Source organism: Terrapene carolina, unplaced genomic scaffold (genome assembly GCF_002925995.2).
Source record: "Terrapene carolina triunguis isolate 2854851 unplaced genomic scaffold, T_m_triunguis-2.0 Scaffold42, whole genome shotgun sequence".
Lineage (NCBI taxonomy): Eukaryota > Metazoa > Chordata > Testudines > Emydidae > Terrapene > Terrapene triunguis.
Genome location: NW_020664393.1, coordinates 30,666,339 through 30,679,250, shown reverse-complemented (window position 1 = coordinate 30,679,250; position 12,912 = coordinate 30,666,339). Strand labels below are relative to the sequence as shown.

Sequence of the window (12,912 nt, the reverse complement as noted above, 5' to 3'; positions counted from 1 at the left end):
CGGGGAGGTGCGGGCACCACCAGGCTTGGGGAGCTGCTCAGGAGTCCTGCCTTTCCCCTTGGGACCCAAGGGGCGAGTCGGGGTGTTTTGGGGACCGCTGGGCTCCTTTCCTGCCAGAAGCTCAGCAGAAAGGACCCTGCTCGCACAAAGTGGCCCACACGGCTCCCCCTTTCCCGCTCCGCTTTGTTTCCCTCCGCCCGGGGAATCGTTTGGACACTGTGTCCCTCTCTCTCTTCTGCCTTCTCCCCTGCTCCGCGGGCCGCTTCCCTCCCGCCCCCAGGGAAGCTGATCGCACGGCGGCTGCCCGAGCCCTGTTCCGGTGCTGCTCTTGCCCCGCTTTCAGCGCCCGTGGTGATGCCATGCCCCGCAAGCACAGCGGAGGAGACGAGGGCAGCTCCGCCGGGCTCTGGATGAAGAGCAGCCGCGCGGGCAGCGGCATGAAGGATGTGGAGTCCGGCCGCAGCAGGGTGCTCATGAACTCGGCCCCCAGAGGGGACGGCTTGCTCCTGCTGGGCACCGGCAGCGCCATCGGCCGAGGCGGCTCGCGGGAGACCCGGCGGGGGAAGCAAGGGGGGGGCCCGGATGAGTCTGCTGGGGAAGCCGCTGTCGTACAACAGCAGCCAGAGCTGCCGGAGGAACGTCAAGTACCGGAGGCTGCAAAACTATCTGTACAACGTACTGGAGAGACCCCGCAGCTGGGCGTTCATCTACCACGCGTTCGTGTGAGTACTGCCCCCGGCCCCTGCCGCAGCCCGCCCGCCGGCGGGGATGGAGCCCGCCCGGCGCGCCAGCCCGCACCTGTCCCCGGGAGCCAGGCGCCGGCTCGGCCCGGCAGGGGGTGTGGGGTGAGGCGCGGAGCAGCGAGGAGGCATGAACTGTGGCACGGCCCCGCCCCGGCTCCTTAAGTTGGGCATCTCCCAAGAGCGCAAGGGAAGCCGGCTGTGGTTCGCCTGCAGCGTTTCTCCCCGGGGTGGGAGGCAAAGGGGGGGGAAGTCCAGGTGGAGAGCGGGGCTTGTTGGCCGGTGACAGCCCCCAGTGGCGGGCGGGAGAGAGGGAGTGGCGCTCCCCAAAAACCCGCCAAAAAGTGACTCAGAAACGTCAGCATTTAGGGTGGTCTGTGCACGCTGTAGCCCCCCCCCTCTCCCCCGCCACTCCGCGTAAACGCGGTGACAGCAGCCGGCAAAGGGAGTCACTGCCATGGGAGACGGGGGGCTGTGCCAGCCGGCTGTGCCGTGGGAAGCGCTCGGCCCTCGGGGAAAGGCCCACGTGTTGGCCGTCACTTCTGCAAGGGACTGCGCTGCGGCAGGGCTGCCTGGGCCAGCCCCATGCTCTTTGCACTCGAACGGTTGGCCCCGGCAGCCAGCAGGCATGCAAAGGCTGGTCTGGGCTCGCTCGTGGCGCTGTGGGAAGGTGGGAAAAGAGCGGCAGCCTAGACCTGACCATCAAGCGGAAAATGTCCAACGAGGAATTCATTGGGAAGCAAATGTTTACTTTTCCCTTCGGGCCTTTAAAACCTTTCCCTGGTTAAAGGGTTTTACTACTGTTTCCCCACCGCGTCCATTCACTCGCTCGTGTAGCCAGGCTTTTACTACAGTTCTGTCCGGTTGGTTATTTTTAGATACTTTTGTACGTGCTTCTTCCCAGAAACTAAATAAAAAGCAGAGTTACTGGAGGGAAAGAGGGCAGTGAGTTGGTACACAGCTTTTCGACCGTTTTCAGTCTGTTCTGTAAATGTAATTCTGCAGGTGTCTGTTCATGTTAGAGGCAGGAAGCACCGAGCATCTGCTCACAGATGCGGTTGCATCTATTGCTTGCGAATTGGAATTCTTGGCTGCAATAACTTGAAAAGGACAGTGGGGCGATTGTAAAAGGCCAGGATGCAGAGATGATTCATGAGCTACGCATGAACCAGGCTCTAGTCAATTCTCTTTAATATTACCCCTGTACTTAAATATCCGAGTATTTGATTCTTACAAACCAGGAATGATGTAGTTTGAGATGTTTACTCCATTTAATTATTATTACCCATTTTCTCATTTGCATCCTGCAATGCGTTGATCCCATCATTATGAATGCATTATGTATTATAAGTAATAGCTTTGATCATTATGAACTCATTTAGTATTCATGCAAATTGCATCTGTATTTCCAGTTGAGTTCCATAGCACCAGTAGTTAATGGACATCTGTTACTGTTATATTTTTATTGAAATATTCAATATTTAGGATGAATTCCAAACTAATTCCTATTAGTAATCATGATAAATTCATTTGCGACTTCCAAGAAGTTCCTTACTATTTCTCTTATAGTTGGGCATTATTAAGAAACCACTTAGTGAACTGTTATCTTGTTATGTAGTCTTAATTTATCTTGTTCCTTGAATGTTAATGTCATTTCCCTATGCATCTTGTATTAGCAAGTTACTCTTCTGTTTTGGATGTGTGTACAGTGTACATGGGTTTAGTAGAGGATGTGACTAAAATGTTTCTTGTGATTCTAGGCACTATCCTTCAAAGAGAATTCAGGTGTATCTTGAATTGGCTCCTTAAGACAGGGTGTTGCTTATGTGAGGTAGGCTTTAACACCTTACCTTAAGCAACCACTTTAAAGTATCCCCAGGGGTTTCCAAAACAAGTTTGTTCAATATTAGTCCTCTTTTATTATTATGTATTCTGGCTGCATCCAAATACATGTCCCTACACCAAAGATCATTCAGTCTAAAGACAGAGTTTGTGAAGAAGTCATTGCAATACACCATATTCCTAACCCCAGAAAGCTGCAGTAAGACAGATGAAGTATGACTGATGTTAAGACCAGTCAAATAAATGTTTTTTCTTAAAATATTGTGCTTTACATTTGTAAAAGTACAGAAAATTGATCTTTGATATGATAAATGGTGTATGAGGATGGGTCACTATGTTTAATCATAGAAAACTAACATACTGCACAGTATAGAGCAGATGCAAGGTTACTATTCTTTGAACAGTAGTTCCAGTAATTTCACTGAAAAGATGATTATGTATAGTGAGCAAATGTCAGTTGTAACACTTTCAGTAATAAAGCAACTATTTGTTAAAAGCTGTCTTTGGTAACCTATGATGAAGTAATGCTTTGAATCACACCAGCATGGGAATCCCCAAATCCTACTTTAATAGTTTTTATAGCCATATAGAATATCTTGCCAAGAACCACTGCACTGTGATTAATGAGGTGCTTCAGGGATAGATTTACTTAGTAGACCAAAATTGCTATAGACAAAAAACAACAGAAACAGGTTTGAAGTGACATTTCATTTAGTTAAAAATTGCTGTCAACTAAGTAGAAATACTTATTCCCCTCTAAATAGTTCATTATGAAAATCTACTGTTGTAGACTGAACTTTCGTTATTTTTGGTCATTTATTGGGTACACATTGCTATTTGTGTTTTAATAGGAATCTCTTACCCTAGGTCATATTCTGGCATAGACAGTACTTTATCAATACTCTGAAAATCACTTAAATACTTGTTAGGACACTTCTTATTGCAGTCATCATGTAAATACCAAGAAATCATACTTTGGTACTCTTCTGTTTAATTTGAGAGCATAATGATAATTATTAAATAAAATCCAAGATGAAAATAAAATTGACAGTATTAAACCTATAAAAAAAATAAATTTCCAAACAGAGTGAAGTCATGACACAGCAACACTGTAAACAAGGAATATTGCCAGATGCCTTTAGATAATTGCCTGCATAGAATGAGTGCCAATTTTAGTTTTTAATTACAAATGGCAATTTTGGCAACTGGAAATGCCAACATAGTATCTTTTTATCTGATCAAAGTTGTGTGAAGCATCTTGGAAACACTATTGTATTATAGAAGCACCTAGTAGTCAGTGTTTGTCAGTGTTTCTATTATAACTCCCATTTTAATGAGCTTTTTACCTTGGCCATTTGAAGCTCCATTGGGTGAAAATTTGGCAAAGAGCTGATTACTTTGGAGGCAATTTTTCTGTATAAATTATTTTTATCTATTGAGATTAAAAGAATATACACAATTTAAAGAATATATACAATTCTCAGTATTTCAGATGCATCTTTTGCAACCATCTGATCAAACATAACTTAATCTTGGCAAATTTTCTACACAGATATTGTAATGTTAAAAATGACAAATCTTTTGGAAAAAATGTGTAACAATCAAGTTATTTACTTGTTGAGATGCCATTTTTGAGCTCTGCTAATGCATATCTACATTACAACAGAGTCTATTATTGCTGTTATAGTTAGGGGCTATAAATTGTTAAACCTTATTTTCAGGAGAATATAACTCTGGATGTAAATATCACTCTGATCTGCAAGATGGCATAACCACAAATTTTCAGTTTTCTTAATTTTTAGAATTAGAAGTTTGGTAGGTTGTGGGGAGGAGTGTATTATTTATAAGTGGCATTAGCTAATCAGGAACCAGTCCTGCAGTGGAACTCTCATGGAGTTTCTCCATGCAGAAGGACTTTAGATCAGGGTTTAATCTGTAATATTGTCAAATTTTAATGGAAAAACTTTTGCCATTGTAAATAAAGGAGTAAGGGGAGCTAGCCATTGAGGAACAGGTATAGTAAGTTAAAATTTAGAAATCAGTGAGTTCTGTTATTTGTGTTTCATTCCTAGAGTTTTGTAATTTTACACAGAAAGGGCACCATCCTGTGACCGTCTACTGCTGGATTTAGTGTTTGTTATTGGGCAGAGACAGTCACTTTAATAGGATTATAGTGGGTCGTAAGGGTTTGCCAGATCAGACCCACAATTTACATGTTTCTTCACTTACAGCTTACCTGTGTGCATTTTATTAGTACTTTATGACATAGAGGTCCTAGGTAAAATCTAAAACCTGTATTGTAAGTCTAGGGAAAATTGCCTTTCGAAAGGCACAATCTTCGACTCTTAATGGTTTAGGAATAGTTCAAATATGAACATTGATAAAATCAGAATGTCCTATACCAATTGTGAGTAACGAGGCTGGCCTCATAAACTCATGCTGGTAAAATCTTCATATCACACCACATAATCATTTGTGTTTGTGCTAATATTTAACATACAAATACATTAAAAACACTCTAACTTTTCTAAAAGTGTTTTCTCAGAGCCCCTAGAATGCTGATTCTTTTTTATCAGCTTGTGCAGAAATACAGTGAACTGTTGTTTGCTTGTTACACTACTGTAAGTGCTTCCAACATTATAGCTGAATATTGCTCAAAACTGTCTTCATGACATATTATTTGCTTGTTTTTGTTAAGGTGATTATTGAGTACTGATTTAATGATTATCAATGACAATAAATATAATCCAACATATGAAGTTACTGTGGAGGAGATTTTTCAAAAGCAACTAACTCTCACAAGTGCCTAAATGTCATTTGTGCCTTTTGAAAACATTCCCTATATCTATTTTTATATATGGCTTACATATCTGAATGTCTTTACCAGACATAGTTGGAAATCTCTCCATAATTTCTATGAATTTAAGAAGTGTAAGAGTGTGTGTGTGTTTGTGTTTAGTTGTCTTTCTGATGAGCAGCTAGAGTTAGAGGAGGGGGGGGGAAGCTTTGCCCTTTGATATAATTATGGGTATGATGCAATTATTTGTATATATATATATTTTTTATTTAACCTTGTTTAATCTGTTGAGGTGTAAATATTCTATTTCTTATTAACTTGCTTGTGATATGGCAGTAGGGTTGCCAGGTGTCCGGTCTTTGACCGGAACGCCCGGTTGAAAATGGACCCTGGTGGCTCCGGTCAGCACTGCTGACTGGGCCATTGAAAGTCTGGTTGGCGCAGGGCTGGCAGGCTCCCTACCTGGCTCTGCACAGCTCCCAGTACTGGCGACATGTCCCTCCTGCTCCTACGCATAGGGGTGGCCATAGGGGATCCGTGTGCTGCTCCCGCCCCAAGCGCCAATTCTGCAGCTCCCAGTGGCCAGGAACCACGGCCAATGGGAGCTGTGGGGGCAGCACACAGAGCCACCATGGCTGCCCCTGTTCCTAGAAGTCAGAGGGATATGCCGGCCGCTTCCTAGGCTGTCGCCTGAGGTAAGCGCCGACTGGAGCCTGCACCACAAACTCCCTCCCATGCCCTAGCCCCCTATCCCAGCCCTGAGCCCCCACCCACACTCAAACTCGCTCCCGGAGCCTGCACCCCTTACCCCAGCCCTGGGCCCTCTCTCGCACACTGAACCTCTCATTTCTGGCCAGTGGTAATTTTACCAGGAATTCTGTTCTTCCTGCTTTGTTCTCCAAACATGTTTGTTAATTGAATATTTTTCTCAGATGTCTATTGAGTAGTGATTTCTGTAGCTAATTACATTGGTCAAATGTCAAATATCATGCCACTGATATTTAAGGAGAACTCCCCATTCTGATTATACATTGATGGCACGATATGGCCTAATATGTTTTGGAATTAGACATTATGCACTTCTCCAACTCTTTGGCTGAATCATTTCTCTGATGAACTAGTCACAAAATCTGGTAAATATTATTGTATTTCTTTTTCTCCCCTTCTCATTGCTATTTTACTTGTTGGAGTTCTTGTTTCCTTTTTTCTAATTTTGAAGAAAAATTAGACCTAGACCTCTAGGGAGGGACAGTGTTTGGATTAGCTGTGGTGTTGCCTTATGTTAAAGTGGTACAGATATTGTTGTATCAGCAATCAGAAGTTGATGTTGGAATTCTGTCTTATCTGTACTTCAGGGCATACAATGAACTACATGTGGCAGTCCCTTGGAGCTGTGTGCAGATACAGGGCTGTGCTTGTTCCAGTCCATGTCCAGGTTCAGGGTCTGCATTTGTAAAGCAATGCAAATTTATGCAAAACTCAATTCTATTGGGACCTGAGGAGGAAAACAATGGAATCTCTATGACCTGTCATATAACTTTCAGCTAAATACAAGAGAGATTTTTTTCTTCTATATAACAATAAAAATGTAGAGGCATTTCAGCATAAATCTGCCATGGATGTATTGTGCTGGGAGCAAACTATACATAAGCATTAATGCACATACTTGGGAAAATTTGTTTTCAGTACTAGGATGTATAGTGTAATTATATGTTAAATATTCATCCAACTTAAATAGTGGCACACCAACAGTAATACCACAATAATTAAAAAATGCCTTCATATAATGTATTACCTATGATGGTGGAAGAGAAGGAGCAGACAACAATGCTTCATTCCCCCTCTTCCCTATGGTGTTCCATGGGCAACATTTTTGCTGGAGAGCTACTGAATGCTCTGGAATTTTCAAGATGTTATGTGATGAATGTTCTTATTATTTACACATCCAGAGAATAAATACAAGTGACTTTAACTTACCTTCATTTCAGTCTCTTTGGGCCTGATCCAGCTTAGTATGGGCCTGATCCCACATGTTATATCTTCAGCTTTATGAGCTATGTAAGCTCCATAAGGCTGCAGATGCTGGCTCCACAGCAGACGATCTATCCAGGGGAAACATTGGGTTGCCACAAAAAGCAGAACTGCTCCCCACCCTGTGGGGAAAAAAAGAACAAAAAACATTCCTCAGGAAAGAGTTACTGAGAGTCCTGGACCTGAAAAACTGTGCAGATGAGCTGCATCCTGTTCGTTCCCTCACATGGGTGTGTAACCCGAAGGAATTATGAACCTTGCATGGCCGCAGGAGAAAAGACAGTGTTCTGGGCCATTGTTTGGAATAGATTTTTAAAGTGAAGGTAATACCAGGAAGTACAGTATGTCTCCCATCTCCATTTACTGAGAAGTGGGTCAGGCCTCACCTTATTATTACTATTTTGCCATGAAGAGTCCTCTTCTCCCTTCCCCCCGGGTACCCTCTGTGAAAGTGTACGTTAGCATTGTGTTGCAAGGAGTCCCTTCTCCATTTTCCTCTGATCAATCCTAGGTCCATTTTTCTTAATGTGTGAATTTTGAGCATGATGTGCCCTCTTTTTGTCTCCCTGTTTATGAAAGAATCTGGGCTTTTTAAAATTTATCTCCTACTGACTGACATCCAATCAGCCAGAAAAAACCCACACCCACATGGGGTCTCTTATATCAAGAAAGTTCAATAATTCCCAAGATTCCAAATGCTGTATTTGGTAAAAAGGCTGGGTGGAATAAAAGATATGATCCATGAGAAAGGACAGCCATGAATGCCTAGTGTAGCATGGGATGCTGATTATAACTTGGAAGAAGAAGCAGATGTGGTGGCTGCAGAGGCCAGAGAGATTTTGGCTCACTTATGGGACAGCATTTGTGTGACACATTTTGATTGATCAGTTCTCTAATTCTTCGTGAGCTAAAAATGATTTTTTTAATAGGATAAACATACTGGAAACTTAAATCCTCTATTTGAACAGGATTATTTAAACAAGATTATCACTATGTCCTGGTGTACCTTCAACCTAACAGTGGAAAAAAATGACTAGTTTATTAATATGCATCAGCATTAAATTACTGCTGCTGTTTTGGATCTGAATTAAATATTATTTTTCCAATAGTAATTCAATGTGATTTATATCTAACATTAATTAAATTGGTGGCATTTTATGTTCAATATTCAATCATTATTGCACTCAGTATTTGCTGTAATAATACTGATCGTAATTAATATATTTTCTAGTATAAACAAAGAGTCAGTGAATTTTTCTACAGGAATTTCACTATAATGAGGAGATACTTTAATAATAAACTATGTAAGTAACATACCTTGTTTTTATATAAACAAACACATTGAAAACAAGCAGAATAATTTCCTTTTAAATAATATAAGCCACCAAAGTGTCACAATAAAACTTCAAATATTAGCTCTCTGGTGCTTAATGGGTAGTATCTTGCTTTTATTTTAGTGACCCCTGACTAAGCTGGGAGATGTACTAGATGCCTAAAGTTTAATCATGCCCTGATTTTACTCTGGTTCATGTTTCCATTACTGTAGGTTTGGGGCCTGATTCTGCTCTACTGAAATTAAGGGAGTTTTGCCATTAATGGGAACAGAACTGGGCCCTTCATATGTGGGTAAAAGAGCTGAGATTTAAAAAAAAACCAATATTATCTAATGGCAAACCTATACCATATAAATACAGCAGACCTAGTTTCAATATCCCATTTTTCTAAACAAGAAAAACATCTCTCTTTACAATATCAAATCTTTACTTTTCAGAGGGGCAATCTTTCCCTTGTGCAGATGATTGAAATAAGCAACAAACTGATTCTCCATATTATTTTCTTGAGTATTAATGCTAGTATGTCCATCTAGATAACCTATCTGATAAGAGATATAGATTGCCTATGGGGTTACCACCACAGTTCAGTTAAGAAAGCAAATTCAGCACCTAAGCCAGACTTCCTGCATCAATTGCAAAATGATCATAAAGAAGTCTCCTAGCTGAGGTCAGAACAAACTTCTTAACTCCCTTAAATGGTAGTCCAAAGGTTCTCGCACAGATTAGCTGTATGGTCAAGCAGTTTTGTCAACTTTCTGATACGAGGTTGACTGTTTGCTGGTGCTAACTGCCTGAGTACAGTATGGCCAACATTTTCTAACTTGGTGCCTAAGTTAGCACCTAAATTCATATTTGGATACCCCTAGTAGGCCCTTATTCAGGAAAACGCTTAAGCATATCTGTAAGTGCTTTCTTGAATAAGGATGGACTTCAACATGTTGCCTAAATGCTTTTCTAAATGATGATGTGATTTTCAGAGGTGCTGAGCACCTGCAGCTTCTTTTGAAGTTAGTTGTTTTGTTGTGATTTTACACACTCTTTACAATGCTTTATAAAGAATAATTACAAGACAGTTAGCCTTTTTTCAAAGCTTGTATGCAGTAAAAATTTACAAATGAATCATGCTCTTCATCCCATTAGAAAGAAGAAGGGCAGTTCTGTACCTGCCCACCTTTTCAATTCAGGCAGGATTCTCCTGTTTTCTATGCCATCCATCGTCTGCCTGATCAAGCACATCATCTTGTGATACCCAGTTTAAAATGTAAAGACATGAAAATTTGGATTTCAAGGCTTTCATTGACTTTTAATGACTTTATTGTAACCATACTTGATATCATATTGTATCAACACGTCTGTGCTGATTCTCAGGTATGATGAAAGCAAGAGGGAAAAATACTTTCCTGGTTCAAGAGCATGAAAAAGTTGGCAGTTATATGGTTCAGTTACTCAAACTAGTGTACTAATGGGTTAGATAAGATAGTTTGGTAAGTGCCCTTCCTAGGTCAGATAGTCAGAACTATCAGTCCAAATCTAAGTTCTTCTAGTACCTTAATTTTAATTTTTTGTTATTTTTTTTTTTTTGTTTCTTATTACTGTGGAATCTGAGTACCACTAAGGAGAAGTAAATGCACAAATATCTCTTCCCGCCCTACCAGAAAAAAAAAGCTTAAAATTTTTGTTTGGATTTTTTTCTTAAATATCTGATGTGTGAGGATGCTGATGTGTTTCAGAGAGTTATTGTGGGAGAGCTAAGATGCAGAGTTGGGTTTTGCATTTAGTTCTGTAAGTGGTGAGGGTAGTGTACATTCTTATTTCACTTGGGAATGAGTTCCACAGTCTTGCTATGTCTCTTGTGTGAGATCTGTCTCCTGAGGGTATAAGTCTTTCCCTATTAGTCAATAGCTTCATTTTCCAAGTGGAACAAATTGTCATGTGATGTCATTAGTGAAGGGAGGTGAGCTTTCAGGTAGCTAGAGCCACTACTATACGTGGCTGATGGCTTTGAAAATTGGTGCAACAACTTCAAACTGGATTTTGTGTTCATTGAGGAACCTACGTAGGCTGCAGTGAATTGAGGTGATGCATTTTCTGTAACTTAAGTTGGTGAACAGATGAGCTGATGCATCCTTTTTGTGATGCATCCACTGAATATGGAACATTATTTCATTGTTGGAGAATCCTTAAAGAAAAACCCTCAATTTGAAAATCACATTTCCATCTGAAAATGGTGTACCTATTATTGATATTACCTGTTTTTTTTTTTTTAGCTTGTTTTCTTTGCATAAGAACAGCACTTTGTGTATAATCAGTTTCACTGTTGTATTGGTGTTCATTTGCATCATTGTCATGTGCTGCTCTGGGAAAGCTCACATTCATGTTCTTCACTAGTCTCTGCAAGACGGTGCTTACAAGTAGCAGCAAAGCTGACAAATCAAACTGCAGGGATTAACAGGCCACAGGCTATAGACAGAAGAAAATGGGGATTGTGGAGGAGGGATGTGCCAGAGTACATTGGATGGTGTTGATCTTAAACCTGCCCAAAAGACCCTTATAAATGCATCAGGGGAGCAGAAAAATTCTTAGCGGATTGTTCCTCCAAACCCCTCGCCCCCCCCAAAAAAAGAACTCCAAACAACCGCAAGCAAACAAACAAACAACAGAACCAAGCAAAACAAAAACTAATTTTATTTTGACTGGAAGTGGTAATTAAATATCAGTTTCCTTGAGGCATTTTATGTGTGTTTTGTATGTACAGTAGTTTGTAGTTAACAGCTGATTTTTACAAATTTATAGTGCACTTAAGTCAGTCACTGATTATTTGATAAGTTTAATGTCATTTAATTGTGGGTGCTTCTTTGTGAAATAAGGCTGTCCTGTTAATAACTGGATCCATTCACCAAAGGTAAAGAAGGCATTTGAAGGCAAATATCGACAGCCTGTCCTTTTACCTGTAAGTGAAATAAATCTGTTAGTCATTACAACAATCTGAACATACTTAATTATTTCTAAGGCTATTGAAATATTGGAGTCAAGCCTTAGTGATAAGATATCTTATCTCTAGGGCATGTACATATGTAGTCTGGACAGAAGGTGAACTTCCAAAGCTGAATTGTTAGCCATAATTTGGACTCCATAACTATTGTATGTGACAATGTACTGGGAATGAAATTTCATTCTCTTCAACATATGCAACGAAGTTAGGAGTGCATTTGTTAGATACTTAGCCTTTCATCCTGAAAACAAATACACCTCTACCTCAATATAACGCTGTCCTCGGGAGCCAAAAAATCTTACCGCATTATAGGTGAAACCGCGTTATATTGAACTTGCTTTGATCCACCGGAGTGCGCAGCCCCGCCCCACCGGAGCACTGCTTTACCGCGTTATATCAGAATTCGTGTTATATCGGGTCGTGTTATATCGAGGTAGAGGTGTATGTGCTTAATTTTGATTTCCTTGGGACTGCTCATGTTCTTAAATACATGCCTAATTGCTAACATGATTGCGTTTTTATTCACCCGTATTAATATTGTGAAATACTCTATTGAAATGAACAGGGTGTTTCTGAAAGAAAGAGTCTGTCCAGCTGTTAGAAAACGATGATTGCTTAGTTTTCTGCAAATACAGATGGGAAATCCTTATTGGGAGGGTTGGAGGCATACATAGAGAAGATCTTAAAGGTAATGGGGTGTACATAAATCTGCCAGTTTCAGGCACTGCACACTTGACCTACATTTTTACAGGTAGCAGATAGGCCAGATTTCTTATTGATACTTTTGTGGTACCAGAGCAAGTGCTATACAATATTTAAATACTTATCTGCCTTCACAGGAAACTAAATTAAAATGAGGTGGAATTTATGAAAAATTTCTGTCAGACTGATTTAATTGACTGTACCTTTAAAATAATAAATTATGTTTTTTAAAAATGCATAATTTAAATTCTCTCTTGCTGTATGAATGCAGACTGAGAACTTGGGTTCCTATGTGACTCAGTAAATTGGACTTCACTTAAAAATAATACACAATATTAATTTTTTTTTAATCAAGGCCTTGGCCATATATACCGACTTGAGGAAATAACAGACTTGGTCTTTCTCTAAACATCCATATACTAAATGTGTGTGTGTGTGTGTGTGTGTGTGTGTGTGTGTGTGTGTGTGTGTGTG

The 12,912-nt window shown here is 40.6% G+C and overlaps 1 protein-coding gene across 1 annotated transcript in view; it reads left to right on the top strand.

Moving 5' to 3' along the window:
* The first annotated feature begins 359 nt into the window (after positions 1–359).
* Positions 360–12,912, top strand: part of KCNQ5 (potassium voltage-gated channel subfamily Q member 5) — a 525,002-nt gene continuing 512,449 nt past the window's right edge. The window contains 2 exon segments of the mRNA XM_026654633.2: positions 360–572; positions 574–722. Of these exon segments, the coding sequence (XP_026510418.1) occupies positions 360–572; positions 574–722 (362 nt within the window).